This window comes from Bufo gargarizans, chromosome 11, assembly GCF_014858855.1.
Source record: "Bufo gargarizans isolate SCDJY-AF-19 chromosome 11, ASM1485885v1, whole genome shotgun sequence".
NCBI classification, from domain to species: Eukaryota; Metazoa; Chordata; class Amphibia; order Anura; family Bufonidae; genus Bufo; species Bufo gargarizans.
The window spans coordinates 10,285,304-10,312,916 of record NC_058090.1 but is presented as its reverse complement, the minus strand read 5'-3'; the positions used below and the strand labels follow the sequence as shown (position 1 = coordinate 10,312,916).

Below are 27,613 nucleotides of genomic sequence, written 5' to 3'. Positions count from 1 at the left end.
ACTTCTCTGGCTCTCGCATATGCTCCAGTTCTTTTTTGGACTGCTGCCATTTTTTTTCTTCTTCTTTTCTGCAAGGGTTTCCTCAGGTTTGGCTTCAGTTTCAGAGTCCTCTGCTTCTTCAGTGGCTTTTCCCACTTCGGCAGACTCTTCTCCAGCCTCATCTTTGGTCTCTGCAATATCCGAGGATTTCTCCCACTCCAACTCACTGGACTTAGCTTATTCAGCCTTTGAGTCTCCTTTGGAGTCTTCGTTCACTTTGTTAGCTTTCTCATCCTTCTCGGACATGGCATCATATACTTGCATTCTTAACCCCTTCTCCTCTTTCTCATCAGATTTGGAGGTGCTAGGGACACTGGGGTCCTCAGACTCCATCTTCTGGCATTCCTTCCAGAGGGTCACCCGGGTTATTGTTCCTCATTCGTGTAGGCTATCGGAGAGCAATCTCACAGTAGTAGACATCTGCATGCTGGTCGTCTGTCCTCGTATTTCTTCCCCAGCAGACCGCTGGATTTCAGGAAGGCATTGACAGCAGAGGGGATGTCTTTCATTACCAGGTCCTGACTACTCACTGCCACGAGTCTCTTGGATTCAGCCTCCATATCAGCCACATTACCTGGTTCGCAGAACCATCTTCCATCTTCTTTGCCTCGGCCGTCACCACCATCTCCAGACCCATTCTTAAAAGGCTCTGGCTTAGACTTCCCCAGCTCATAGACGTTCTTCCCGAAGTCATCCTTTGAACTCATAAGATCTTCCATCTCTGCTCAGAGTTGCCTGTTCAGCCTCTCAAATTCATCTCGCTCCTTAAGTGCTTCTTAAAGGGCTCTATCCAAGGAGAGGGCCTTGGTCTCCTTCTCCTGAGCATAAGTCGGTCACATTCTTTAGAAAACTGGGCTAAGGTGTTTTTGTCTTCAGCCAGGAGCTGGTCAAACTTCTTCTGTTTCTTCTCCAACCGAGACACAATTTGTCTCTGGTGGTCCAGGTCCACCATCCGATCACACAACTCTTGATCAAGTTGAGCAATCCTGGCTTCCAAATGTCTTCCTTCTCCTCCAAGAGAGTAGATTTTCCTGAGATGCTGTTTGCGACCTCATCAGCCAGTTCATCTCTTTTCTGCTCCGCATGATGTCTGGATTGCTCAGAAGCTGCAAGTTTGTGGGGGCAAAGACCCCTTACTCTAATTTATGCTGAGTTCCAAATTGTAATTATTATTGCCCATTCAATAATGAGTATCCATTTTGAGCATTGATTTGACCGACACTCGAGTGATCAAACAAGTCTCTGTTTATTCAAACAAAATGCATATAATATTATACTGTCTTGGCGAGGAGGGGATGGAAAAGCCACCCACGCACATCTTATGAAGGTCAGGACCATATTTGTACATATATGTGTTTATAGAAAACAGAAAATGTAAATGTCGATTAACCGCAGACGCATACAATTCAGAATACAGGAAATAAGTTTATAGCTAGCAGTTTCCATCTATCAAAAATAGCAAAGGTAGGGGCTAAGTTACTTCCTGCAAGGACTTTTGCGTGTCAAAGTTTCTGATCTATTAACTTCAAAGGGGTCATACAATGTAAAATGGCTGCTGCAGACACCAAGATGGAGTCTCATCCCTCACATCTTGTCACGGATATAGTAGGGGAGAACACCAAAAGACAACAAGAAGGAAGGGAAAAGACACTAGGCCGCACAGCTAGGGAAGGAAAAGGGTCACCACCTATAAAACCCTGCTCCTGGCCCTAACTCCTATCCGTATGGGAACCTCTCGATGGTAGAGATGCCCATACACAGGAACCTAGAAAACCCTGGTGGCCCTCAGATGCCCTAATGGTAATGACTGGGCAGAGGCAACCCGCTCCTTCCCTGGTGAAGGAACCAGCGTCTCGCTGAGGCCTAGTAAACAACAAAGGTGGGGGGAATACAAAATACAACAAGCGGCACACTTAACTTCTGAGGCTGATGGATGATGGATGAACAGGACTTCAACTAGAACCACACTCCAGCTCTTCCAAAAACCAAATGAAGCTATCCAGAGCAAGGAGTGATGGGTAAAGTCGTACTAAATAGGGGAAGGTAAAGGTCACATGATCCACACCTGAACAGGAGCTGTGGACATACCAGCAACACACAGAATCTGGACCCCACGAGGAAAGACGTGGGAGGACCTGACATCTTGACCACCTAAATGTCCCAATAGCCATATCTGCGGGCTCAGACCTACATAATTAAGGACCTATCCAAGCTCTATGTCATACGTGGACGCTGGTCCTATATAACAATCTGTGCCTGGCTGACATTTAACATATCACTTAAGGAGCGATATCTAAATATCTGGACTGAAAACCTACACCCGTGTATTTAATGACCGTGTTTAAGTGATAGAATATACCCGAAGCTCCCTTCAAACCTTCCTAATAACACTATTGTGTAAATTCTAAGGGTCCAGTTCAAACTACTGCCTCTGTGGTAACAGACATCATCACACTGATGAGGATGTGAAACATTCACTAATAGAGTGGCCTCATGACTTGGGCCTCCACTCTCTCAGTGTGACACATCGGCTACATGCTGCCTAATTGTTGCAGCTTCTTCTTATTTTTTACATTATACTATCTAATTAAATTGAGAGATCCATTTGCCCCCTGATGATCCTACACCGTGGGGGAAACGCGTTGGGGTTCTAAGTGTACTGATTTGGTCCATATATCTAAGTGACCATAAACATCCTCATTACAGGGTGTTTTTTTTTTAACAAGTTAGTCCGGTGCGGCGTGTACCTTCTGATGTTCATATATCACTAGGGCTGTATGCATGGCGCACCTATTTTATGTCTGTTTTGTGTTGCTGTCCATGTAGGTCCCTTACTATATAGGCGCTCCCTAACAGCGAGGGTTATATAGGAGCTGTTAGCGTTAGGCTCGAGGACAGGGAGTCCCCACCATCAGGGGCCGTCCCTGGGCATAGGGTTTAGCTTAGGGTTCATTATAGGGATACTGTCCCCACTCAAGACTAAACTTACCTAGCCATACGTGTATTGGTACCTACTTTGGACATTCAGTATGTGTATTGAGATATGAAATAAAATGAAATATTTAAGTAACTGTTATACATAAGGGTTAATTCTCTAGCTGGACCTTTTACTTTGTTCTTTATAGGTTGACCTGCAGAGGTAAGGAAGTCCCTGGCTCTCCAAACAGGGCCATAATCATGTGCAATACCAAACCCGTACCTGGAGTCTGTAAAAATATTTGCTCCTTTACCTTGTGCCATTTTACATGCTTCAGAGATTGCCTTCCACTCAGCCTCCTGTGCTGACATGTGAGGAGGGAGTGGTTCATCCGGTACTACCTCATGTTGTGTGACCACTGCATATCCAGTATGAAATCGGCCATCCTCACCAAGTATCTGCTGCCATCTACAAAAAACTCAAAATCAGGATTAGGTATGGGTTGATCATGTACATGTGAAATTTTCTTGTCACATTAATTGGACACAATCATGTTTCTATTTCTGAATCCGAAATTGGTAGGAGAGTTGCAGGATTCAGAGTAGTACATCTCTTTAAAGTAATGGACTCAGGCATGAGTAAAGAACATTGCTACCATAGTTGGCGTGCCATGGATATGTGCTTTGGTTGCACCTGACTTAGGATACCTTGGATCTCATGAGGGGTCTGTACCACCAGAGAATAGTCAAGTACAACTTCAGAAGATTTTTGCACCATCAGCTGTACTGCCGCGACCGCCCTGACACAGGAGGGGGCGCCGCGTAAGACTGGATCTAATCTGGCAGAAAAATAGGCAATCGGCTTTTGTCTGTCCCCATGTTTCTGGGTCAGGACTGAGGTACTATGGCCACTCAGTCCTGAGCAGAACAGGTTAAAAGGCTGGTCATAGTCTGGTATGCCCAGTGCCGGTGCTGACAGAATTGCCAATTTGAGTGAGTAAAAAGAATCCTCTTCAGGGCCGCTGATTGAAAAAGGGTCGGAGGCCAAGCAGTCATAAAAGGGGTTGCATCAACATGCATTCCGGATCCAAGGTCTGCAATAGGACACCAGTCCCAAAAACATTCTGAGGGGCTTCGGCCCCTGGGGGAGAGAGATGTCCTTCACAGCCTGTTTTCTTTCTTCGGTGAGGTGTTGGGCACCTTCTGACAAACAGTGAACGAGGAAAGTAACACAGGATTGGCAAAACTGCAGTTTGTTTATGGAAGACTTACACCCACTTTCGGCCAGGAAAATCAACAGTGACAGGAGCACATAACAATAGATCATCAACATATTGTAACAAAACAACCTGATCAGGAACCCACCAACCTGTCAGGACCGATTGGAGGGCTTGAGTATACATCGTGGGTGAGTTTTGAGCTCCCTGCGGCAATACCGTCCATGTATACTGTTTACCCTTGAATGCAAATAAATATTGACATTTTCCCGTGGATCGGGACACTGAAAAATGCATGTGCCAGGTCAATCAAAGTATAACACAATGCCCTCGGAGGGACCTATGACAACAAGGTGTGTGTGTTCGGGACAGTCATGTACCATCCTATAAGTCACAGGCTGGCCTTTTACTTGTGTTTTTTTCAGTCAGACCATGAGGACTGGTCAGTTTATACCCTTTCAGTCAGTGACTGTTCTTTTATAGGGTTATATGGTGATTCTCCCATTTTTAAGGCCACTAAGTCATTTAAGTCAGCCCATGTTGCCCTATATGTGGCTTATATCCACGGACATGAAAAAAAAAGTCGTTTTGGTGTCCGTCTGGCCGTGCGGAGCCAAACAGATCCATCCTGAATTACAATGCAAGTCAATGGGGACGGATCCGTTTGACGTTGACACAATATGGTGCAATTGCAAACGGATCCGTCCCCCATTGACTTTCAATGTAAAGTCAGGAGTCCCTTTTATACCATCGGATTGGAGTTTTCTCCAATCCGATGGTATATTTTAACTTGAAGCGTCCCCATCACCATGGGAACGCCTCTATGTTAGAATATACTGTCGGATATGAGTTAGATCGTGAAACTCAGATCCGACAGTATATTCTAACACAGAGGCGTTCCCATGGTGATGGGGACGCTTCAGGTTAGAATATACTAAAAGAACTGTGTACATGACTGCCCCCTGCTGCCTGGCAGGTGCTGCCAGGCAGCAGGGGGCAGACCCCCCCTCCCCCCTCTGTAGTTAACACATTGGTGGCCAGTGCGGCCAGCCCCCCCCTCCCTCCCCTGTAGTTAACTCATTGGCGGCCAGTGCGGCCGGCCCCCCCTCCCTCCCCTGTAGTTAACTCATTGGTGGCCAGGGGAGGGAGGGGGGGCGGGCCGCACTGGCCACCAATGAGTTAACTACAGGGGAGGGAGGGGGGGCGGGCCGCACTGGCCACCAATGAGTTAACTACAGGGGAGGGGGGGCTGGCCGCACTGGCCACCAATGTGTTAAATACAGGGGGGGGAGGGGGAGGTCTGCCCCCTGCTGCCTGGCAGCACCTGCCAGGCAGCAGGGGGCAGTCATGTACACAGTTCTTTTACTATATTCTAACCTGAAGCATCCCCATCACTATGGGAACGCCTCTGTGTTAGAATATACTGTCGGATCTGAGTTTTCATGAAGTGAAAACTCAGCTCTGAAAAAGCTTTTATGCAGACGGATCTGCGGATCCGTCTGTGTAAAAGTAGCCTACGGCCACGGACGTGGATGCCAATCTTGTGTGCATCCGTGTTTTTTCACGGACCCATTGACTTGAATGGGTCCGTTAACTGTTGTCCGTCAAAAGAATAGGACAGGTCATATTTTTTTTGACGGACAGGAAACATGGATCACGGATGCGGCTGCAAAACGGTGCATTTTCTGATTTTTCCACGAACCCATTGAAAGTCAATGGGTCCACAAAAAAAAAAGGAAAACCGCATGAGGCCTAATGTAAATAAAAACTATAAATAATGTTGATGTTTATCGTGGTAATCTAAAGTTTTATAAAGTGATGATGATAATATTTACCTAATTAAAATGGTATTAATAATAATAATATTAATCACTTGTCATCACCATGATGATGAACCGGAAATATAAAAATCCTCCTCTTCTGTGAATTCCTCTGTATGATGTTAGATCCCTTGGTATGACTCCTAGTGTTTCAGTTGTATATTAGCCAGTTACTTTTGTTTTGTACATGAACCCTATGAATTTGTATAACGCTGCGGAATATGGTGGCGCTATATAAATAATTATAATTATTATTATGACAAGTGTTGGTTGATAAGTCACTCGTGCAGCCGTTATACCCCTTTTGTTGTTTAAGTGGAGAGTCACTTCCATGTACAGTATGTAAACATAATTGTTAATTGGCTATCCGTTTGAATGCTTTTTATGCACTACTACATTTCTCCAGCAGTGGGCACTCCACCTGACATCTCTACTACTGCAGCAGCCCCAGCCAAAACAGCTGATGAATGGGGCAACTTCACCCAAAAAAGGGTCTGTCTTGATGAATCCTCCTTCTGTCTGCGGATACTAAATAACGAATACACTTGCATTAGGCCTCTTTCACAAGAGCGGGATTTCCGCACGGGTGCGATGCATGAAGTAAGCGCATAGCACCGCACTGAATTCTGACCCATTAATTTCAATGGGCCTGTGCACATGAGCGTTGTTTTTCACGCATCATTTCTGCGTTGCGTGAAAATCATCGCACGTTCTATATTCTGTGTTTTTCACGCAGTCCTGGCCCCATAAAAGAGAATGGGGCTTCAGTGAAAAACGCATTGCATCCGGATAATATGCGTTTTTCACTGATGTTGTTTGCAAGTACTCTTTCACGCGAATGATTCGGATTGGCTCATGATGCATTCAGTAAAACTCGCACCATTTCGCAAATTCAGTCAGTTTTGTCTGCAATTGCCTTCAGTGTTTCAGTTTTTTCCGTGCTGGTGCAATCAGTTTTAATGCGTTTTTTATGCCCGTGGAAAAAAAAACGAAGATTTACGAACGACATCTCATAGGAACAATCATTACATCCAGACGCAATGGGTTTTTGACTTAAGCCCCATTCACTTCTATGGGGCTAGGACTGCGTTAAAAAAATGCAGAATATAGAACATGTCGCGATTCTCACATAATGCATAAATGACGCATGAAAAACACGGCTCATGTGAACAGACCCATTGAAATAAATGGCTTAGGATTCAGTGCGGCTGATTTCACACATTACACCCGCTCATGTGAAAGGGTCCTATACCTTACGTGTTTTTTTCATGCGTGTAAAAAAATTTGTGGTCGTGGCAACCAAGTACGTGTCTGTCCTACCTGGGCTACCCTACCCCTAAGCGGTCAGAGTTGTGCCGTGACCGTGTCGTGGAGGGACGCCTGAAAGAGGGCATCCCCTTTGAGAGTAACAGGAGAAAAGGGTGGGTGGGAGGGAGGACTCTGCACTACGTACGCTTGTGGGAGGGCGCCGGCCGTTGAAGTAGGTGGCCAAGCCCCTCCCACAAATACAGGCCAATGAATCGGCCTTTACACTTGTGGTCGTGGCAACCAAGTACGTGTCTGTCCTACCTGGGCTACCCTACCCCTAAGCGGTCAGAGTTGTGCCGTGACCGTGTCGTGGAGGGACGCCTGAAAGAGGGCAAAAGACATACTGGTAGGCAGAAGTAATTTATTGGAAAGTCGTTACAAAGCTAAAGTTTGAAAGGCTGCCGACATTTCGGTTTCGGGGTGCGGTATGTAACGGTTGAAACAAGACGAGTGCCAACGCCCCAGTTTCTGAATGACATGCGCAGGCACTCGGTTCTTGGAGGCCGCGGATGCCGCACCTATGCGGAACGAATGACCCGAAATGGTGGCAGGGTCACCGCCCGCGCTGGCCACTAGTGACCTTACATGGGATATGAACTGGTGGGTGGTGAGCGGAACCACCCCGAAGGGTAACAATGGACTGTTCGGTCCGGCCCCGGACAAGGCGGACCGTAACCGACGAAGCACCGTGACGGGACACCATTGATGTGCTGTAGGAAAGAAGGATACCTGGACAGGGGGTCCAAACTGGGAGGTCTTAGACGTCTTGAGCAGTAATATGAACCCGTCGGATTTCTGGACCAGTTGGCTGACCGTGAGGAACCTGCTGCTGCCTGGCGAACAGGTAAACTCCCCAGGTCTCAGGAAGCCGTAGAAGGCTAAATAGATGGCGGATTTAAGTACCAAGCTGGCCAAAACCCCGAAAGGATTACCGTCCAAGGCGTCGGACAGTTTGCGGAAAAGAGGGCCGGTGACCGGTTGCCTGCGTACTTGGCTTTGAGGCCCGCACTTGCTCAAACCCTTGAGGGCGGCTTTGACAGCATGCATGGTGAACACTGATGCTAGTTCGGGATGGCTAACAGAGAGGAAGTGTTGCACTCCCGCCAGGTATGATCTCACTGTAGCGTGGGAGAGCTTACGCACTGAGTGGCAGTAACCAATGAACGCCAGGATGTACTCTGGAAAACTGGAGTCCTCCTGAGGACATTCCCCTCGAAACCTGCAGAACGTCTTCCACCCGGTGTTGTACGCCCTGGTCGTGTTAGGCGAGAGGGAATGGCGTATTAGAGCGTGGGCCGTCTCAAGGTGGTCGGTTACATTAGCCTTAAGGACTCGAGAGGAGGGATGGTGGCGCCTGTCGCATCTGCCTCTGGCATAATCTGGAAAAAACGGGAGAAGTTAGCCCTCGACAAGGCGTCAGCAGCCCCGTTTTGCGCACCTGGCACATGCGCACTAAAAACATGAAAGTGATGTTGTAGGGAGAGCTGCACTAACCGTCTGAGGAAGCACATGACTGGGCTAGATTTTGATAACCCACTGTTGAGAATGTCTACTACGGCTGTGTTGTCAGTTACGAACAGAACAGACTGACGCGCCCAAAGATTGCCCCAGATGTGGGCGGCCACCACGATGGGGTACAGCTCGAACAGCGCCGAGGTCTGGAGAAACCCCGGGATTTGTCCCACCTCGGCAGGCCATGCGTCTGCCACCCAGTGGGTGCCGAAAATGGCGGCAAACCCCGAGCCCGCAGCTGCATCTGAAAAGACTGTAGGCGACTGACACGACAGCTCGGGTACAAATAAGGAGACCCCGTTCCATTGGCTCAGGAAATGGTCCCACATGTGGAGGTCCGCTAGGGCTTGACTGTCCAAGCACACTGGGCTGTCCTGTTCCGGGGCTGAACTTAAGAGCGCCAGTAGGCGGGATATGAACGCTCTGCCCTGCGGGATGATGCGCATGGCGAAGTTCAACATGCCCAGTAGAGACTGAAGGTCAGCCTTAGTGACCACGGTCGTGACTGTGAACCTGTGAATGACTCCTCTGATCCTTGTTAACTTGTCCGCTGGTAATCTAGCTAGCATATGTTGGGAGTCTAACTCGATGCCCAGAAAGGTGATGACTGTAGCCGGGCCTTCTACTTTCTTGGGGGACACCGGGACACCCAACTGGGAAAAGCACCTTAGCAACTTGCCCAGCCCTAGGGGGAGTGCCCCTGGCCTCTCAATCAGCAGGAAGTCATCCAAGTAGTGGATGACAAACTCGCAGAGGACCTTGTGTGCCAAGATCCAGTGGAGTGCCTGAGCCAACTGATCGAAGAGCCAGGGGCTACTCTTGGAACCGAAGGTGAGCTTAGTGGAGAAATAATACAGGCCTTTCCACTTGATGCCGTGCCACTGCCAGAGGGCTGGCATGATGGGAAGCAACTTGAAGGCATCCGATATGTCGGCTTTGGATAACCAGGACCCTGGGCCCGTTTTCATGATGATGGCAATAGCCTGGTCGATTGAAGCATATCTCATGCCCACTTCCTCCGAAGGAATGAGGGAGTTGAGGCTGGGGACCTGGGAGCCGTGTGGGGCCGACAAGTCGATAATGAGTCTCTCCTTTCCGCTGAACTTGCCTGTGACTACCCCCACGGGACTGACTCTCCAGCGTTGAAAAGGGGGCACACCAAAGGGACCGATTAGGAACCCCTTGCTTAACTCGGCCTCTATTAGTGCGTCTACCGAGGCGGGATTTCTTTCGGCTGACTGAAGGTTTTTGCACTCATGTGTGGACTCTGGAGTCGTGATCAGTCCCGTATGGAAGCCCTCGTGAAATCCTGACACCAGGAACTGTACAAACCCAGGGTTGTGGTGACCTTGCAAGTATTCTTGTAGACGGCTGATATTGACCACACTCATGTAATTTTTTACCGATTTTAATGAGCATGCTACTCGGGGGTGGGCCCTAAAACAATTGGTACAGATATGCAACAACCGGCACTGCCCAAAATTACAAGAGGCGTAATTAAAGTTGTTGCATATCTGTGCCCTCCCTAGCTGAATGATGGGTCGGCCCAGCTTGTCTACTGAGTTGGGGGGCCTGAAGACCTCTAGAGGACCAGCTGCAGAGCTGGAGGGGTAGGACGCCGTGCTGACGGCGGACTTATCGCACCACTCGACAGAGTGGAAGATAGACTGACAGGCGGAACAGGAGGGAGCCTTCAGACCTGCAACGTGTCTGCAGAAAAGCTCGGTGTCCAGGTTGGACCAGTCAGTAACGTGTTGGAACTGGGAGAGAGCCACTGCCGCCTTAGCTGCAAACGAACAGTGGTAGTCGTAGAACGCGGTTCCTCCATACCTATGACCCAACTCTGTGACCCTGAAGAGATATAGGTCTAGTTCCTCCCTCCTGTCCGGCCTGGCAGTGCAAATTACATCCCTAAAAAGGCTAAACGCCATGACGAATTCTGGGATGGACAATTTGCGGTTGAGCCGGTGGTCGCGGCTCCTTAGTACCACTGACACTTCCCCACAAGCTATGACCTTATTGTCAGAAAGGTCCCTGGAGGCTATGAGTAGAGACGCAAGATTGACATCCCTACCCTCTAGGATGTCTTTCCTGATGTTGAGCGGGACATAGTGGGAGGGAGTCACGTTGGGGACGGACTGGACAGAACGAATGTCTGCCATGGCAGAGGTGGAGGCGACCGGAACCTCGAGGGAGGAAACTGGTGCGACTGTGCTGCGAGCCTCGATGGACTCCAATCTCGCCTGCATGGATGTGACGGCCGACGTCAGACTGTTTAGCATGACGTGTATCTGAGTCAGCGATGTTTGCATCGTAGTTGCAGGGGGATCATTGGCACTGGGTACCAGGGAGTCTCTCCACAGCCGATATAGCTCCGCTTTTCTGGCGGTTGGCGGGAAAGGAACGCCCCGCTTTGTCAACTCCGCCATAAGCCTAGGAATTGTCCAAGCACGTAGGGACGGTGTACTGCCCCTCTCGGAAGTCTGTGCTACGACCTCGTCCACCGACGCCTCGACAATGTCTGATGCACGTGACATTGCGGCTGTGAAAACAGTAACGTAATATGACCGACTAGCCTTGATGACCACTGGTATCCGTGCAGCTGTCTAACCACGTAATGAAAAGGTGAACAATTCCCGTGAGGTATGCACACTAATACCAGAAGAGCCGTGAAGGAATGGCCAGGAACCGCCACCCTGAAGTCCATGCAAGGAGACCTGACGTACTTACCACCTGAGAATCCCTATGCACTGACTTCCACGGAAGTATTTAATGAAAATGAAACAACCTGTACGTAAAAAAAAACATGAGACACCAGCCTGAAGGCAGCCACTTCCCGTCCCCCGACGTGTACCCCACTACCTTGGTAGACAAGGAAAATCAATTGAGATCCAACCAACTTTTCTCTGACTAACCACTGTTAGAACCTGGAAAACAACAACGGAACAACACAAAAGAACCAGTCAATGCGTGAGGCTCGATTACCAGGACGTGTTCGTGAGGGGAGGTATGGCCGACTGGTGGGAGTGGGTGTTTATATATTTTTTTTTTTTTTTGACGTTGACCAGTACCTAACGTTGAAGATGAAACCACTACCTATCTAGGCGGCACGGCGGCCCGTGCCAGACTTTAATGTGGGCGAGGAGCGAGCCGTTGCGTGCCCCGCCGTGCTCCACGGTAACCGCGTGGGGAACGCGGAGTTCCCTGGCACCATGAACCAAGTGGGGATGGATTTTAGGCAACGGCTGACACTCCCCGCAAACATGAAACGGGTGCCACGTGGAGGGCTAACGCGTGTCCCTGACAGGGTGCTCAGTGCGGGGCCCTCTCTGTCCCAGGGTGGCGCCGTCCGCCGGCTGAGCACTTCTGCCGCGTGGGGAGCAGCGTAGCCCTCTGGCATGAGGTCGACACAGGGGGGCCCCCGGCGACGAGGGCCCTATCTTGCCGAGACTAAAAAATGCCGCGTGGGGGGCCTCACCGGTCCCTGATGGAGTGCTCAGTGCGGGGGTGCCCCCCTACTCCACGAGGGGCCGACCCACCGCCGGCTGGGCATCTCCACCACGTGGGGAAACGGTGCTGCCCCCTGGCATAGGGGGAGGCCTAGTCAGACATGCCTCCCCCCTTCTTGTGTGGGACGTGCCATGTGGGGGGCCCACCACTCCCTGATGGGGTGCCCAGTGCGGGGGTGCCCCCTTGCTCCACGAGGGGCCGCCCCACCGCCGGCTGGGCATCTCCACCGCGTGGGGAGAAAGTGTAGCCCCCTGGCAATTTGGGGAAGTTGTGTTGCTGACTGCGCTGCCCACCAGGTGAGGGAGCGGGGCAGCGCAGGCTGTGTTTCGGCCTAACCAGGGGGCGGAAGCGGGCGGGGAGGCGGGCGGGGGGGTTGGGTCCTCACGTGACCAGTGGCCCCGCCCCCTGCCGGAGAGTGGTGTCGAGCACGAGCCTGGGCGGCGGAGGAAGGGAGTGCCGTATCCGTGGCTGCATCCCCCCCCCCCTGTGGCTGACGAGGTGCCGCAGTTGAACGGGCAGGAGGGGTCCCCGTGCTGTGGAGCCCCATCCCCTGCTGTCGGCTGGTGAAGCGGACCCAGCGTATGGCGGCCCCTACTCACCAAAGGGCCGACCACCGCACGCACGCATGTGCACTTACCCAATCCGCCAAAGGGACTGCCAGGTACGAGCGCGCGCTTCCAAAGGACTCTGCACTACGTACGCTTGTGGGAGGGCGCCGGCCGTTGAAGTAGGTGGCCAAGCCCCTCCCACAAATACAGGCCAATGAATCGGCCTTTACACGAATCAAAACTGATTGCACCCGCGCAGAAAGACTGAAACCAATTGCATCCAAAACTGACTGAACTTTCTTGTGAAATAGAGAATAAGCTCTTGAGCCAAATGAGACTCTTCATACCTCATTAGGAATTTCCTTGCAGTTTGTGGATATTCCTGCTGCATTAATCGTTGCTATAAATAACATTGTAGATGACTTATTTCAGTATTGGATTGTACTAGGGAATTATTTATAGTCTTAGGTAATGTCTAGGATATAATTGAGGTAGATGCCACCCGATGTGTGACTTACCTGCCCTTCCCTATGTGACATAACTTGTAGCTGTATAAATAGGTACCAGTCCTGGGTCACAGATCAAAGTGCCAGAGAAGCTTCATTACCTCTCAGCGGGACACAGGAGAGTCGAAGACATCTTCACCAGGTAAGACACCTAGAACCTGGTGGGTCATTGGGTTATCTGTACGCAGGACAATCTAGAACATAAAAACAGAGAGGAGCCTAGGAGCTCAGGGCCCAGGTCCTTACCAGGGGCCCTATTACAGCAACATGGTCTTTATATTGATACTGTACTGTTCTGTAGTAAAGGGGCTACTGGACCAAACCCAGGAGCAACTGTAACCTCTGAGACAGAGCAACTGCATGAAGTGTGATCTGAAATCTGGTCACATCTGTTTATGAAAAAACTGTGTGAAGCAGGAGATGATTTTACCTCCAAAAAAGGGCAATAATATCGTAACTGAGTAATATAAGAAATGAAATATGCTCTCCACGTACAAGAATATACCCACTGCAATACTGCCTCCTATGTACAAGAATATAACTACTATAATACTGCTCCCTATGTACAAGGATATAACTACTATAATACTGCCCCTATGTACAAGGATATAACTACTATAATACTGGCCACTATGTACAAGAATATAACTACTATAATACTGCTCCTATGTACAAGAATATAACTACTATAATACTGCTCCTATGTACAAGAATATAACTACTGCAATACTGCCTCCTATGTACAAGAATATAACTACTATAATACTGCTCCCTATGTACAAGGATATAACTACTATAATACTGCCCCTATGCACAAGGATATAACTACTATAATACTGCCCACTATGTACAAGAATATAACTACTATAATACTGCTCCTATGTACAAGGATATAACTACTATAATACTGCTCCTATGTACAAGAATATAACTACTATAATACTGCCTCCTATGTACAAGGATATAACTGCTATAATGCTGCTCCTATGTACAAGAATATAACTACTATAATACTGCCTCCTATGTACAAGAATATAACTACTATAATACTGCTCCTATGTACAAGAATATAACTACTATAATACTGCTCCTATGTACAAGAATATAACTACTATAATACTGCTCCTATGTACAAGGATATAACTACTATAATAATGCTCCTATGTACAAGAATATAACTACTATTATACTACCTCCTATGTACAAGAATATAACTACTATAATACTGCTCCTATGTACAAGAATATAACTACTATAATACTGCTCCTATGTACAAGAATATAACTACTATAATACTGCTCCTATGTACAAGAATATAACTACTATAATACTGCTCCTATGTACAAGGATATAACTACTATAATAATGCTCCTATGTACAAGAATATAACTACTATTATACTTCTCATATGTACAAGAATATAACTACTATAATACTACCTCCTATGTACAAGAATATAACTACTATAATACTGCTCCTATGTACAAGAATATAACTACTATAATACTGCTCCTATGTACAAGGATATAACTACTATAATACTGCTCCTATGTACAAGAATATAACTACTATAATACTGCTCCTATGTACAAGGATATAACTACTATAATAATGCTCCTATGTACAAGAATATAACTACTATAATACTGCTCATATGTACAAGAATATAACTACTATAATACTACCTCCTATGTACAAGAATATAACTACTATAATACTGCTCCTATGTACAAGAATATAACTACTATAATACTGCTCCTATGTACAAGAATATAACTACTATAATACTGCCCCTATGTACAAGAATATAACTACTATAATACTGCCTCCTATGTACAAGAATATAACTACTATAATACTGCTCCTATGTACAAGAATATAACTACTATAATACTACCTCCTATGTACAAGAATATAACTACTATAATACTGCCTCCTATGTACAAGAATATAACTACTATAATACTACCTCCTATGTACAAGAATATAACTACTATAATACTGCCTCCTATGTACAAGAATATAACTACTATTATACTGCTCATATGTACAAGAATATAACTACTATAATACTACCTCCTATGTACAAGAATATAACTACTATAATACTGCTCCTATGTACAAGAATATAACTACTATAATACTGCCTCCTATGTACAAGAATATAACTACTATAATACTGCCTCCTATATATAAGAATATTACTACTATAATACTGCCTCCTATATATAAGAATATTACTAGTATAATACTGCCTCCTATATATAAGAATATTACTAGTATAATACTGCCTCCTATGGAGAAAAACAAAGCTTTGTGTAGTAACTAGGGATAAGCAAATCAACTTCGGATGAAACGTCTGAAGTCAATTCGCATAAAACTTTTTTTCAATACTGTATGGAGCGAGTGCTCCATACAGTATTAGAATGTATTGGCTCCGATGAGCCTTGCGAGACTTCTCATAATAACTTCAGAAATAGATTTTTTACTCTATAAAAACATTTCACAAACTCGGATTTGGTACCAAGGTAAGTGTTTTTTTTACAGTAGAAATTAATTTCTGAAGTTATTATGAGAAGTCTCGCAAGGCTCATCGGAGCCAATACATTCTAATACTGTACGGACCGCTCTCTCTGTACAGTATTGAAACAAAGTTTTATGCGGATGTTTCTTCCGAACTCGATTCGCTCATCCCTAGTAGTAACTTATGATTGTAACATCTTTGGTGTAATGTATGTAGTAGGTGTAATATTCTGATTATTTTTCTTCTTCTCTATCAGGGGGTGACTGTTAGCTCTGGAGGCCATGTTTACACTGTGTACATTTTTTGCGCTCTTCCTGGGCGCGGTCTACTGTCAGTTCCCGAGGTTATGTACAACAAGTGCAGCTCTTCGGTCAAAGACTTGCTGCCCACCGTGGCAGGATGGCAGCCCCTGTGGATCACGGTCTGGCCGTGGCCAGTGCAGAGATGGTGTGGTTTTTACACCCCTGGCCGCCAGCCGAGCTCGCCAGTTTTACGATGACCGATTGGATTGGCCACGTTTTTACTACGACAGAACTTGTCAATGCTTTGGAAACTACAGCGGCTTCAACTGCGGCCGGTGTAAGTATGGCTACTACGGCGACAAGTGCGATCTCAAAAAAAAATGTGTGGTCCGGAAAGAGATCCGCCAGCTCTCGTTTCTGGAAAGGAAGAGGTTTTTTAGTTACTTAGCGTTGGCCAAAACCACAAAAAGTGCCGATTATGTCATCCTGTCCACGGGGGACAGACACCTCCGGGACACCTACCACTTCGTGGACGCCTCCATTCACGAGGTCTTTGCCTGGATCCATTATTACTCCATGAAGCCCATTCTACTCAACCGCACATTTGATTTTAGCAGAAACTACGCCCATCAAGGTCCGGCCTTCCCCGGCTGGCATCGTTTGGGTCTCATGTTCTTGGAGGGGGAAATTCAGCGCCTGACGGGTGATGAAGACTTCGCCATTCCTTACTATGACTGGAGAGGAGAAAAGAACTGCTCCATCTGCACCAATGAATTTCTTGGCGCAAGCAATGCACAAGGCTTCCTGGACGATGACTCCCACTTCGCTTTTTGGAAAGTGAGTAGTAATCTTATTGCCATCTTGTCTCCGGATGCCTCCAGAGCTGCATTCACAGTTCTGCAAGCAAATCAAATGTATACTTCACTGCAGCACCCCCTGCTGGTCCAGTGTCGAGGTGTTGCAGATAATGCTCTGCTGTATTGCATTTTGGGTGATGTGGGGGTTCACACCGTACCCAAGATGATGTTGACAGAAGAGGTGTAACTCCTGAGCCTTCATGTAAAATTCATTCTTACTGTGCCCCATTTATAATATTAGGGTCTTTTTATGTGGCTGAGGGGTCTTAGGGTCTCTGCAGGCAACAAGACAAGTGCTTCTCCTAGATCTGCCCCTCATATAGCTTACACTTGTCCCATAATGATCTGCTGCAGCTCTGTATGTGAATGGAGAGATTCAGTAATGTGCTTGCAGCTTTAGATGTGACTAGAGTATGACATGAAGCAGATTAAACTTAGTACAAGATGAATAAGCAATTTATTTGCAAAACTCAATACAATGTATATGTTTTACTGAAGTTTATGGGAGAGCTCATGCCCATACTGGGGTTTTCTTATGTGGCGGAGGGGCCCCACAGCCATGACCCGGGCTTTACTCCTACTTCTGCACTCTCTATAGCCACTATATGCTCCAGTCTTATGTAAGGTACTGATGCCTTAAAGGGAACCTGTCACCGGGATTTTTGGTATAGAACTGAGGACATGGGTTGCTAGATGGCCACTAGCACATCCGCAATACCCAGTCCCCATAGCTCTGTGTGCTTTTATTGTGTAAAAAAAAAAACATTTGATGCATATGCAAATCAACATAAAAGAATCAAATCTTACTTATGGTCAGGGCTAGGAAGACGTCGGCGTACGCAGAGACTCCTGCCCTGGGCCAGGTGGCTGAATTATGCCGGGAGCCACGACGAGGGTACACCAAGAAAAAGGGGGCAAAAGCAACTATTAGTAACAACATTTTATTACATGGTTTACAAAGCCAATGAACAAAAGGCACGAGAGATCTCTAATTGAGGATCAGGAATATACCTAGTGTAGCACGAGGACCGCCACCGCCCCATGCTCCGAATGACGTGAGCTGGCACCTGATGTCGTGAAGCGGCTGAAGCTGCCCCTATGCGGAAGGAATGCCCTGATATAACTTTGGGATCGTAACCTAGGCCTTGGGCAAGAGCACGGATGCAGGAAATGAACCGTGTGGCGGTAAGGGGTTTGCCGGCGTGCGGCAGGAGAGGACTGTCTGGCAAACCGACCCGGATGTGTAATAATAATTGGTGCAGCACCTGAACTGGGCACCATATGTTGGAGGACGGATAAAACCTGATAGCGGTAGGGGGACCCGTCTGACTGGTTTTGGTGGAGGGTAGGAGGAGAGTGTAGCAACCTCGGCCCCAAGACAGATGCTGTTTCAACGGGTGACCCTGACGGTTTGGCCCGGCTAAAACTTCCCCAGGCCTAAGAAACCCATAAAAAATAAGGTACATGGCTGCTTTCAAGACCAAACTAGTGGAGGGCCCAAAAGGACAACCGTCCAAAGACGAGGAGAGAGCCCTAAACAACTCGCTAGACACGGGTTGCCTACGGCTACGGGACCCCTTACCCTCCTTCTGAATACCCCGAAGGGTGGCCTTAATGACCTGAACCGAGAAAAAGGACCTGCGGTGTGGATCAACCAGCATGAGGTGGTGCTGAAGCCCGGCTAAATAGAGTTTAATGGTATTGTGTGAGCGCCCCAGTTGGTAGTGACAATGGGCTAAAAAGGCCATGATGTGAGCAGTTTCGGTATGATGACCCCTTGGATGAGTTCTGGAGAATATATCATACGCCCTCAAACCGGCCTGGTAGTTCCTCGCCGTATTACGTGACAGGGACTTTCTGACCAGACCCTTGGCTTCGTCAATGAGGACATCTAGCCCAGGGTGAGGGTGCTGAAATGGGGCACGGGCGCTCCTGACCGATCCGCGTCGGGCACTTCCTGAAAAAAAAACGGAAAATTAAAGCGGGAAAGAGCGTCCGCGGCCTTATTCTGCTCGCCTGATATGTGTATACACCGGAAATGAAAATTGTGGCGGAGGGACAGCCAGACTAGCTTGCGCAAAAAAGCCATGATCTTGAACGACTGGGCCCTGCCTTTGTTAACGATGTCCACCAAGGTCTGACTATCTGTAACAAAGGACACGGAAGAATTAGACCAAAGGTGGCCCCAAACCTGGGCTGCCGCCACGATGGGATACAGCTCCAGGAGGGGAGAGGATTTAAGAGCAGCTGGATCTGAGGCCAATTCTGGCGGCCATCCGGCGGCCAACCAATGGGACCTGAAAATGGCAGCGAACCCGAACGACCCCGCGGCATCAGAAAAGACGAGAGGAGAAGCTGAACCCCACTGTGGCACGAACAGTGAAATGCCATTCCAATTGGACAGGAAACTGTCCCACATGCACAGGTCCGCGATGGCATGACCGTCGAGATGGACGACAGAATCCTGCTCTGGCGCAGAGGGCAACAGGCATAATAATCTGGCGAGAAAGGTCCTTCCTTGGGGCATGATTCTGGTGGCGAAATTAAGCATCCCCAGCAAAGATTGCAACTCGACCTTGGTCAAAGAGTGGGACCGGACCGCTTGAGAGATGGCTGATCGAATCCGGTGCAATTTCTCGCTGGGGAGGCTGGCCTCCATCTTAACTGTATCCAGAATTATGCCCAAAAAGGTGACCCTGGTGGCCGGACCCTCCGTCTTGGCGGCAGCGACAGGGACCTGAAGACGGGCAAAAATATCCAGAAGAGTGTGAGGAATGGATGGGACCTGACTAGGACTTTCTACCATAAGGAAGTCATCCAGGTAGTGAACGACCATGGATAACCCGCCATGATGGATGAGGATCCAGTGTAGTGCTTTGGCCAGTTGGTCGAAAAGCCACGGGCTACTTTTAGACCCGAAAGTGAGGCGGTTGGCGAAATAGTAATTATCTGCCCACTTGAAGCCGTAATACTTCCAAAGCTGTGGATGGATAGGAAGCTGCTTGAAAGCATCAGCTATATCTACTTTAGCCAACCAAGCCCCGGCCCCTGCCAGCAAAATGTACTGAATGGCCTCGTCGACCGAGGAATATTGCATTGAATATTCCTCGGATGGGATGAGAGAATTGAGACTCGGGATGGCCGACATATGAGGCGCAGAGAGGTCGTAAATGAGACGCTTTTTATTAGATGACAGTTTAGTAACAAGACCAATGGGACTGATGCGCCAAGACTGGAAAGGAATGTCTGAGAACGGACCGATGACAAACCCCTTGTCGACCTCCAGTTGGATGAGAGAGGTGACAGCCTCAGGATCGCTGGCCGCAGATAACAGGTTAGGGCCCGTCCAACAGCCCTGCGGGAGAGTAATGAGGCCCGTATGGAAACCCTCTCGGAACCCATCCAACAAGAAGGAGACAAAAAGTCGATCAGGGTGGTCCCGCAGAAGAGCAGCCAGTAACCCTAAATTAATGTCGGCTAGTCAGGAATCCTTGGCTGCCCTCCTGGGACAGGAGGAGCGGGGATGGGCCCGAAAACAAAGGGAACAAATATGGAGCGCCCGGCAGGAATTGAAGGCACATCCCTTGGCGTTAAAGTTATTGCAAACCTGGTTGCCCCCGAGAAACACGATGGGTCTGCCCAGCTTATCTAACGACGGGGAAGACCTGGATGACCCAGAAGGACCTGCCGAGGGGGCTGACTGTGGGGCTTGCACCGGATTGGGACACCAGTCGGTAGAATGAAAAATGGACTGGCAGGTAGCGCAGAGGGGGGCCTTGAGACCCGCAAAATGCCGGCAAAACAATTCCATATCCAGCTCCGCCCAGCTAGACACGAACTGGAACTGACTCAAAGCGGCCGCGGCTTTAGCCGAAAAAGAACGATGATAATCGTAAAATGCCGTGCCACCGTATTTGTGCCCCAAGTCCGTAATCCGGTACAAGTAAGTGTCCAGCTCTTCCCTGCGATCTGGTTGAGCAGAACACACCACGTCCCTGTAAAGGCTGAAAGCCAGGACAAACTCGGACATAGATAGTTTTCTATTAAGCCGAGCATCCTTAGCTCTCAACACCACAGAAACCTCTCCGCAGTTGACAACCCGATTCTCTGAAATATCCTGGGAGGCAATAAGGATGGATGCGAGGTTCACGTCCTTGCCCGCCAGGATATCCTTTTTAATATGCTCGGGAACAAAGTGGGAAGGGGCGATCTGAGGGGTGACAGAAGGCCTACCTGCAACGTCCAGCGGAATGGCAGGGGTGACTGCCGACCCTGGAAATTGCGGTGGAACCGTGGGCCTGGATTCCAAGACCGCTACCCTAGCCTGAATGTCCGAAACTGAGCCAGCCAGCCCAGTGATGGACGACTGAATCTGAGCTAGGGCCAGCTGTATAGCATCCAGGTTGGAAGGGCCCGCCATCGGGGCCGGGGCCGTCATCAGCAGGCGATACAATTCGGCCTTGCGTGCAGACGCCGGATGCCGTATCCCCCTGCGGTTGAGTTCGGCGACCAATCTAGGCACCGTCCAGCTTCTTAATGATGCACCGCTGTCGCGCCCAGAGACGGGAGTTCCAGGCATGGAGACGTTATCGTCCATATCGGAGGAGACGTGGGACATATCTGACCTGAGAAAAAAGACGAGTAAAGAACACCTAGAAAAAGCAACGATACAGACGTATGCGAAGAGGCCGGACGGAAGAAATGTGAGAAACAATAAAAGTGAAAAATGCCCATCGGACGAACCACCTACCTGGTAGGACACGAATGGATTTGGAAGCACGGCTCCAAAACCCCAAATGCTAAAGAAGGAGCTAATGAAAGGAAAATGACCCTGAGTAGAACCGAAGTCTTAACCCTGCCTTGAGAACCCTCTATGAACTGACTTACCAGAGAGCGCTCCGGAATTGCCTGGCCGAAAACGTAGAACGCGTACAACTAAAGTCCGAACTAAAGGGAGGAACAATACAACGACAGAATTAAAGAACATATACAAACCCTATGAATAAATCGGAGACACAAACAGCCTGGGCGATCCAGGGACATAGACAACCTGGGCGATCCAGGGACACTGACAACCTGGGTGATCCAGGGACACTGACAACCTGGGCGATCCAGGGACACAGACAACCTGGGCGATCCAGGGACACAGACAACCTGGGCGATCCAGGGACACTGACAACCTGGGCGATCCAGGGACACTGACAACCTGGGCGATCCAGGGACACTGACAACCTGGGCGATCCAGGGACATTGACAACCTGGGCGATCCAGGGACATTGACAACCTGGGCGATCCAGGGACATTGACAACCTGGGCGATCCAGGGACATTGACAACCTGGGCGATCCAGGGACATTGACAACCTGGGCGATCCAGGGACATTGACAACCTGGGCGATCCAGGGACATTGACAACCTGGGCGATCCAGGGACACTGACAACCTGGGCGATCCAGGGACTACTGACAACCTGGGCGATCCAGGGACACTGACAACCTGGGCGATCCAGGGACACTGACAACCTGGGCGATCCAGGGACATTGACAACCTGGGCGATCCAGGGACATTGACAACCTGGGCGATCCAGGGACATGACAACCTGGGCGATCCAGGGACATTGACAACCTGGGCGATCCAGGGACATTGACAACCTGGGCGATCCAGGGACACAGACAACCTGGGCGATCCAGGGACACAGACAACCTGGGCGATCCAGGGACATTGACAACCTGGGCGATCCAGGGACATTGACAACCTGGGCGATCCAGGGACACTGACAACCTGGGCGATCCAGGGACATTGACAACCTGGGCGATCCCAGGACCCCGCAAAAGGGGGAACCGGGAGATCCAGAAGCCAAATGCAACAGAAAATGCTGACTTAAACAGTAACGTGAAAAATCCCCTCGCAAATTCTGGCACCATGATGCTGGAGGATTTTGAACCCTGAAATATAAGCGTGAATTTATATATTGTTTTATTTTTATTTTTTTATATAACGCCCCCCTTTTTTTTTTTTTTTTTTATTTAACCAGCATTGCTGCTCATAAACCCGCTGGTGACCTGCTGGAGGGGTTTAGGAGGCATGAATGTAGCGTAGCCCCCCTGGACACAGGAGTACCCCTGCACCAAACCTCAGAATCTGCGCATACCTTCAGAGCTGACAGCGCAGTTTCAAAAGCATAAAACATAGACTCGCCCTGACACAGGAGTACCCCTGTACCATAACATCAGAATTTGCGAGTGCCTCTAGTGCAGAGAGCGCTGTTAAGAAAGCATACAAACAAAGCCCCACCGTGAAACAGAAGTACTCCTGGACCGAAACATCAGAATTTGTGAGTACTTTTAGTGCAGACGGTGCAGTTATGGAAGCATGCAAACAAAGCCTCGCCGCGGCTCTGCCGCTGGCCCTTTAACTCTTTAATGACCTTATGCAGAGCGGCATAAAACGGAAGCGTGCTGAGTTAGGACGCCGCTCCCCCGACCCAGCCGCCTGTGCCTGCGTGGGCGAAAACATGCTGGGGAAGAGCGGCATCCCCACCGGGCAACCCCCCAAAGCCAGGAACCAGGCCGAACGAGAAACTAGAGCGGGGACACAACACCCCGATTACCTGACAGGCTGGCGGCGGAACTGGCGACGGAGGCACGTGACCGCGATACCCGGAAGTGACGATACTGAAGGAGGGAGCGTAAGCCGCAGTGATGCGTGAAGCTCGGGCGCCTGGCTGGACGGGAGCGAGAGGTATATATGGCCAGACGCCCCTCCCACAAATACAGGCTGGTACCAGCCTTGCCTATTTGTGTGACCAGAGAAGAGTTATATTTACAAGCTCTGACTCATCTCAGGTTAATTTGCATATGTATCAAATCGGTTTTTATACACAATAAAAGCACACAGAGCTATGGGGACTGGATATTGCGGATGTGCTAGCGGCCATCTAGCAACCCATGTCCTCAGCTCTATACCCCAAATCCCGGTGACAGGTTCCCTTTAATTATCTACTGGAAAGATTCAGTAATTTGCAGGCAGCTTTGGATGTGACTGGAGAAAAGACATGAAGCAGATGAAGCTTATTCGAAGCAAAGCATTTGCAAATCTTCATACAATGTACATGTTAAATTCAAGTTTACAGTAGAGCTGTTCTATGTAGGACCCCCATCGTCATACTTGGCTGAGGGGCCCCTCAGGTAACCAGACCTGCTGTGCACATTCTATAGCTGTTGTATGCTCCTTTCTGATATAATATACTTGTTCCATAATGGTCTGCTGCCTCTGTATGTGTGAATGGAGAGACCCAGTAACTTGCAGGCAGCTTTGGAAGTGACTGGAGTATAAGACAGACCAAAATCAGTATAAGAAAAACAATCAAAAGTTAATACAATTTATACGTTGAATTTAAGTTTAGGTTACTTTCACACTTTTTGCTGGATCCGGCAGGGTTCAGCAAAAACGCTTCCGTTACTGATAATACAACCATCTGTTATGAGCGGATCCAGTTGCATTAGCTTTAACATAGCCAAGACGGATCCGTCATGAACTCCATTGAAAATAAATGGGAACGGATCCGTTTTCTATTGTGTCTTGCTCCGCATCCCAGGACGGAAAGCAAACCGCAGCATGCCCTCCGGTATGAGAAAGGAACAGAATGCATTTTGGAGCGCTCCGTTCTTTTCAGTTACGTTTTATCCCCATTGACAATGAATGGGGATAAAACGGAAGCTTTTTTTTCGGTATTGAGACCCTATGATGGATCTCAATACTGGAAAATATTAACGCTAGTGTGAAAGTAGCCTTACGGTAGTCCTGCCCCCCCCCCCCCCCCAATACCCATTTTAGTGTTCTGTTCCCCCCACTTCATGGAAAGGCTAATACTGTATCCCTCCACTTCAGTCTATTTGCAGCGGGTTCAATTATCCTGATGCCTATTGCCAAACTGCTGGGGACCAGTGCCAGATGGAGAGACTCCACAGGAAGCCGGGTTCAGATCCCCGGGTCAAAAGTCTCCCCACCTTCCAGGATGTAGAGGACACCCTGAAATGGAGGGACTTCGATAGATTCCCCTACAATACTAGTGCACGGAGGAGCTTCCGGAACGCTTTAGAAGGTAGGTCATCATCTGTTACCATAAGTTGTCAGGATCTGAGAGCAGTGTCCTGTTTATCTTCATGTTATACTGAGGAATAGGGGGCTGATACTGGAAGCTGAGACTTAGGTGCTGTTTGCCTTGTACCTTGCATGCAAGTGCTGCAGGCAAAAAGGCAACCTGCCCATTTCTGCAGAGCACTGCAAACTGCAGCGCTAATCTCAATTTCCTGGGGCATGCCTTTGGCCCATTTGACCCCCTCGGCCCATCAATCACCGCACCCCCTATATATAACCTGAATAATGTGACATGCACGGCTTTACCCTACAGGAGATTGCTCACTCTCTGCCTGTTTGATCCATTTTTTAGGTTTCCTGAGACCATCGGATGGGATAACACTTGAGCCTAATATGCACAACGCGGTTCACCGTTATTTGGGGGGAACGATGTCTCAGGTCCCCATCTCCTCCAACGACCCCATATTCCTGCTGCATCACTGCTTCATTGACAAGTAAGTTCCCTTAAAGATGTAGTGGCGGCCATATTATTTGTCACCCAGCTTTCCCAGAGACAGATACAGGGCAGAGGCTGTGACAAGTTGGATACTGTAAATGTTGGCTATTGAACACAATACACATCTCGTACTATAGTCCTGCTCATACAGTTGTAGTTTGTTACAGTGTATCAGAGCAGTCAATGTGCAGTGACCATAGTCCTTGGGCTGCTCTCAAATATAGACCCCCCCAGATACCCTAAACAAATAAGTCCCCAAAACAGACCCCCTAAATAAAGACAGACCCTCCTCACCCCACCACAATCCAGACACTCTAAATACAGACCCAAACCCCTAAAATAAATGCAGACTTTATATATGACTCCCAGAATCCCAGACCCCTTAAGAAAATACAAACCCCAACCAAAACACCAAATACTGACCCCCAAAATCCTCTACATAGAGATGCAGACCTCAGGGCAGACGCCTTATATAAATCCCAATCCCAGACCCCCCTTAGAAAATACAGACCTCACAACATCCCCCAATCAAACCACCATATTCTGACCCCTAAATCCTCTACATAGAGACGCAGGCCCCCTAAATAAATTTAGATACTAAACCCCCTATATACAGACCCCTAAATTTATACAGAACCCATACACTTACCACATGCAACTAACACTTTGCTCCTCTGCCTTCTTGCTGCCCTCTCCTCTGGACTTGAGGACCTGCTGAGGTCACATGACCACGTGCAGGTCCTTCTACAGCAAAAAAAAAAAAAGAAGAAAACTTCAATGTGCATCATATCTTTGGTCACAATTGGCAACCCACACCCCTCCTATTATGATCCACTATTGCTCATCTCACTCTCCTCTAACTGCCAGCAAGCAGAGATGGCGATGACTTAAAAAACAGTATATTAGAAAGTTGCAGGGATTTTCATTGATTGATGCTTAAGCTGGATATTCATTAGACTGGTATTTGAAGCTCACATGTAATATTTGCAACAGTTGAGTAAACTTTTTATCATCGTCTTTCAGGTTATTGCAAGTATGGCAGCAGAAATATAACGCGACCCCAGCCGACTACCCAGAAAATGATGAGCTCGGACAGGGCCCCGATGAATGCTCCACCCCTTACTTTCCATGTTATAGGAACAAGGATTTTCTGAGCAGTTCTACTGAGCTGGGATACGAGTACTCTGAGTATCAGGGGATGTAAGGTATCCCCCTTAAAGGGAATGCCTTTGTAGCAATGCTTGGTGTTGTTCTTGCCTTCTTGTAAGTTTTCCTGTTACTGTATCCTCCCTTCTGCTGCCATATGTCCTGCTCCTGGGATAGATGGGCATTTTAAGGACGGTAGTCGCCCAGTTTTTGCCTATTGGTAATTATCAGTGATGGTCAGTTCGCAGTGTTCGCCAGCGAACACATGCGGGCTGCCATCTATAGTAAGGTAGACTCATCCATCCGGCGATGCACAGGTAAGCCCTTACCTGTGCCTGTGCCGGGAGCCGTTCTGAAATCAAATGCAGTCACTGGGAGTAGGCAGTTCCGAGAACAGCCCGATGAAGGCCCCCGGCTGCTGTTCTTGGAACTGCCTGCTCCTGGTGACTGCATTTGATTTCAGACTAGCCCCCGTAACAGGCAAAGGTAAGGGCTTACCTGTGCATCGCCGGATAGGTGAGTCTACTTTACTAAAGATGGCAGCCCGCATGTGTTCGCTGGCAAACACTGCGAACTGACCATCACTGGTAATTATTCTTCTTATGCAAGGACTCGTCCCTGCTCCTGTGTCACTATGAACACAACTTGTTCCATGAGGAGTCCAACTTTGCATTTTGGAAAGTGAGTATTATTAATCTTTGATTTGCATATTATGTACTCTGTACTACTATGTCCCATTGTGTCTTATATTCTAGGCCAGGGATGCCCAGCCTGCGGCCCGCCAGCTGTTGCAAAACTACAACTCCCAGCATGCCTGAACAGACTACAGCTATCAGTCTACAGCAGGGCATGGTGAGAGTTGTAGTTTTACAACA

At 48.4% G+C, this 27,613-nt stretch overlaps 1 protein-coding gene across 1 annotated transcript; it reads left to right on the top strand.

Moving 5' to 3' along the window:
- Positions 1-13,462: 13,462 nt before the first annotated feature.
- Positions 13,463-26,992, top strand: LOC122921761 (tyrosinase-like). The gene is made up of 5 exons (XM_044271987.1): positions 13,463-13,518; positions 16,157-16,979; positions 24,887-25,100; positions 25,449-25,590; positions 26,616-26,992. Exons 2-5 carry the CDS (start codon positions 16,182-16,184, stop codon positions 26,794-26,796), a joined length of 1,335 nt encoding a protein of 444 aa, XP_044127922.1. The 5' UTR covers positions 13,463-13,518; positions 16,157-16,181; the 3' UTR covers positions 26,797-26,992.
- The last annotated feature ends 621 nt before the right edge of the window (positions 26,993-27,613 follow it).

Coding starts and splice junctions, on each gene's coding strand:
- LOC122921761 (XM_044271987.1), top strand. CDS start 16,182: ATGTTTACACTGTGTACATTTTTTGCGCTCTTCCTGGGCGCGGTCTAC. Junction 16,980..24,886: donor CCCACTTCGCTTTTTGGAAA/GTGAGTAGTAAT, acceptor CCTCCACTTCAG/TCTATTTGCAGCGGGTTCAA. Junction 25,101..25,448: donor CTTCCGGAACGCTTTAGAAG/GTAGGTCATCAT, acceptor TCCATTTTTTAG/GTTTCCTGAGACCATCGGAT.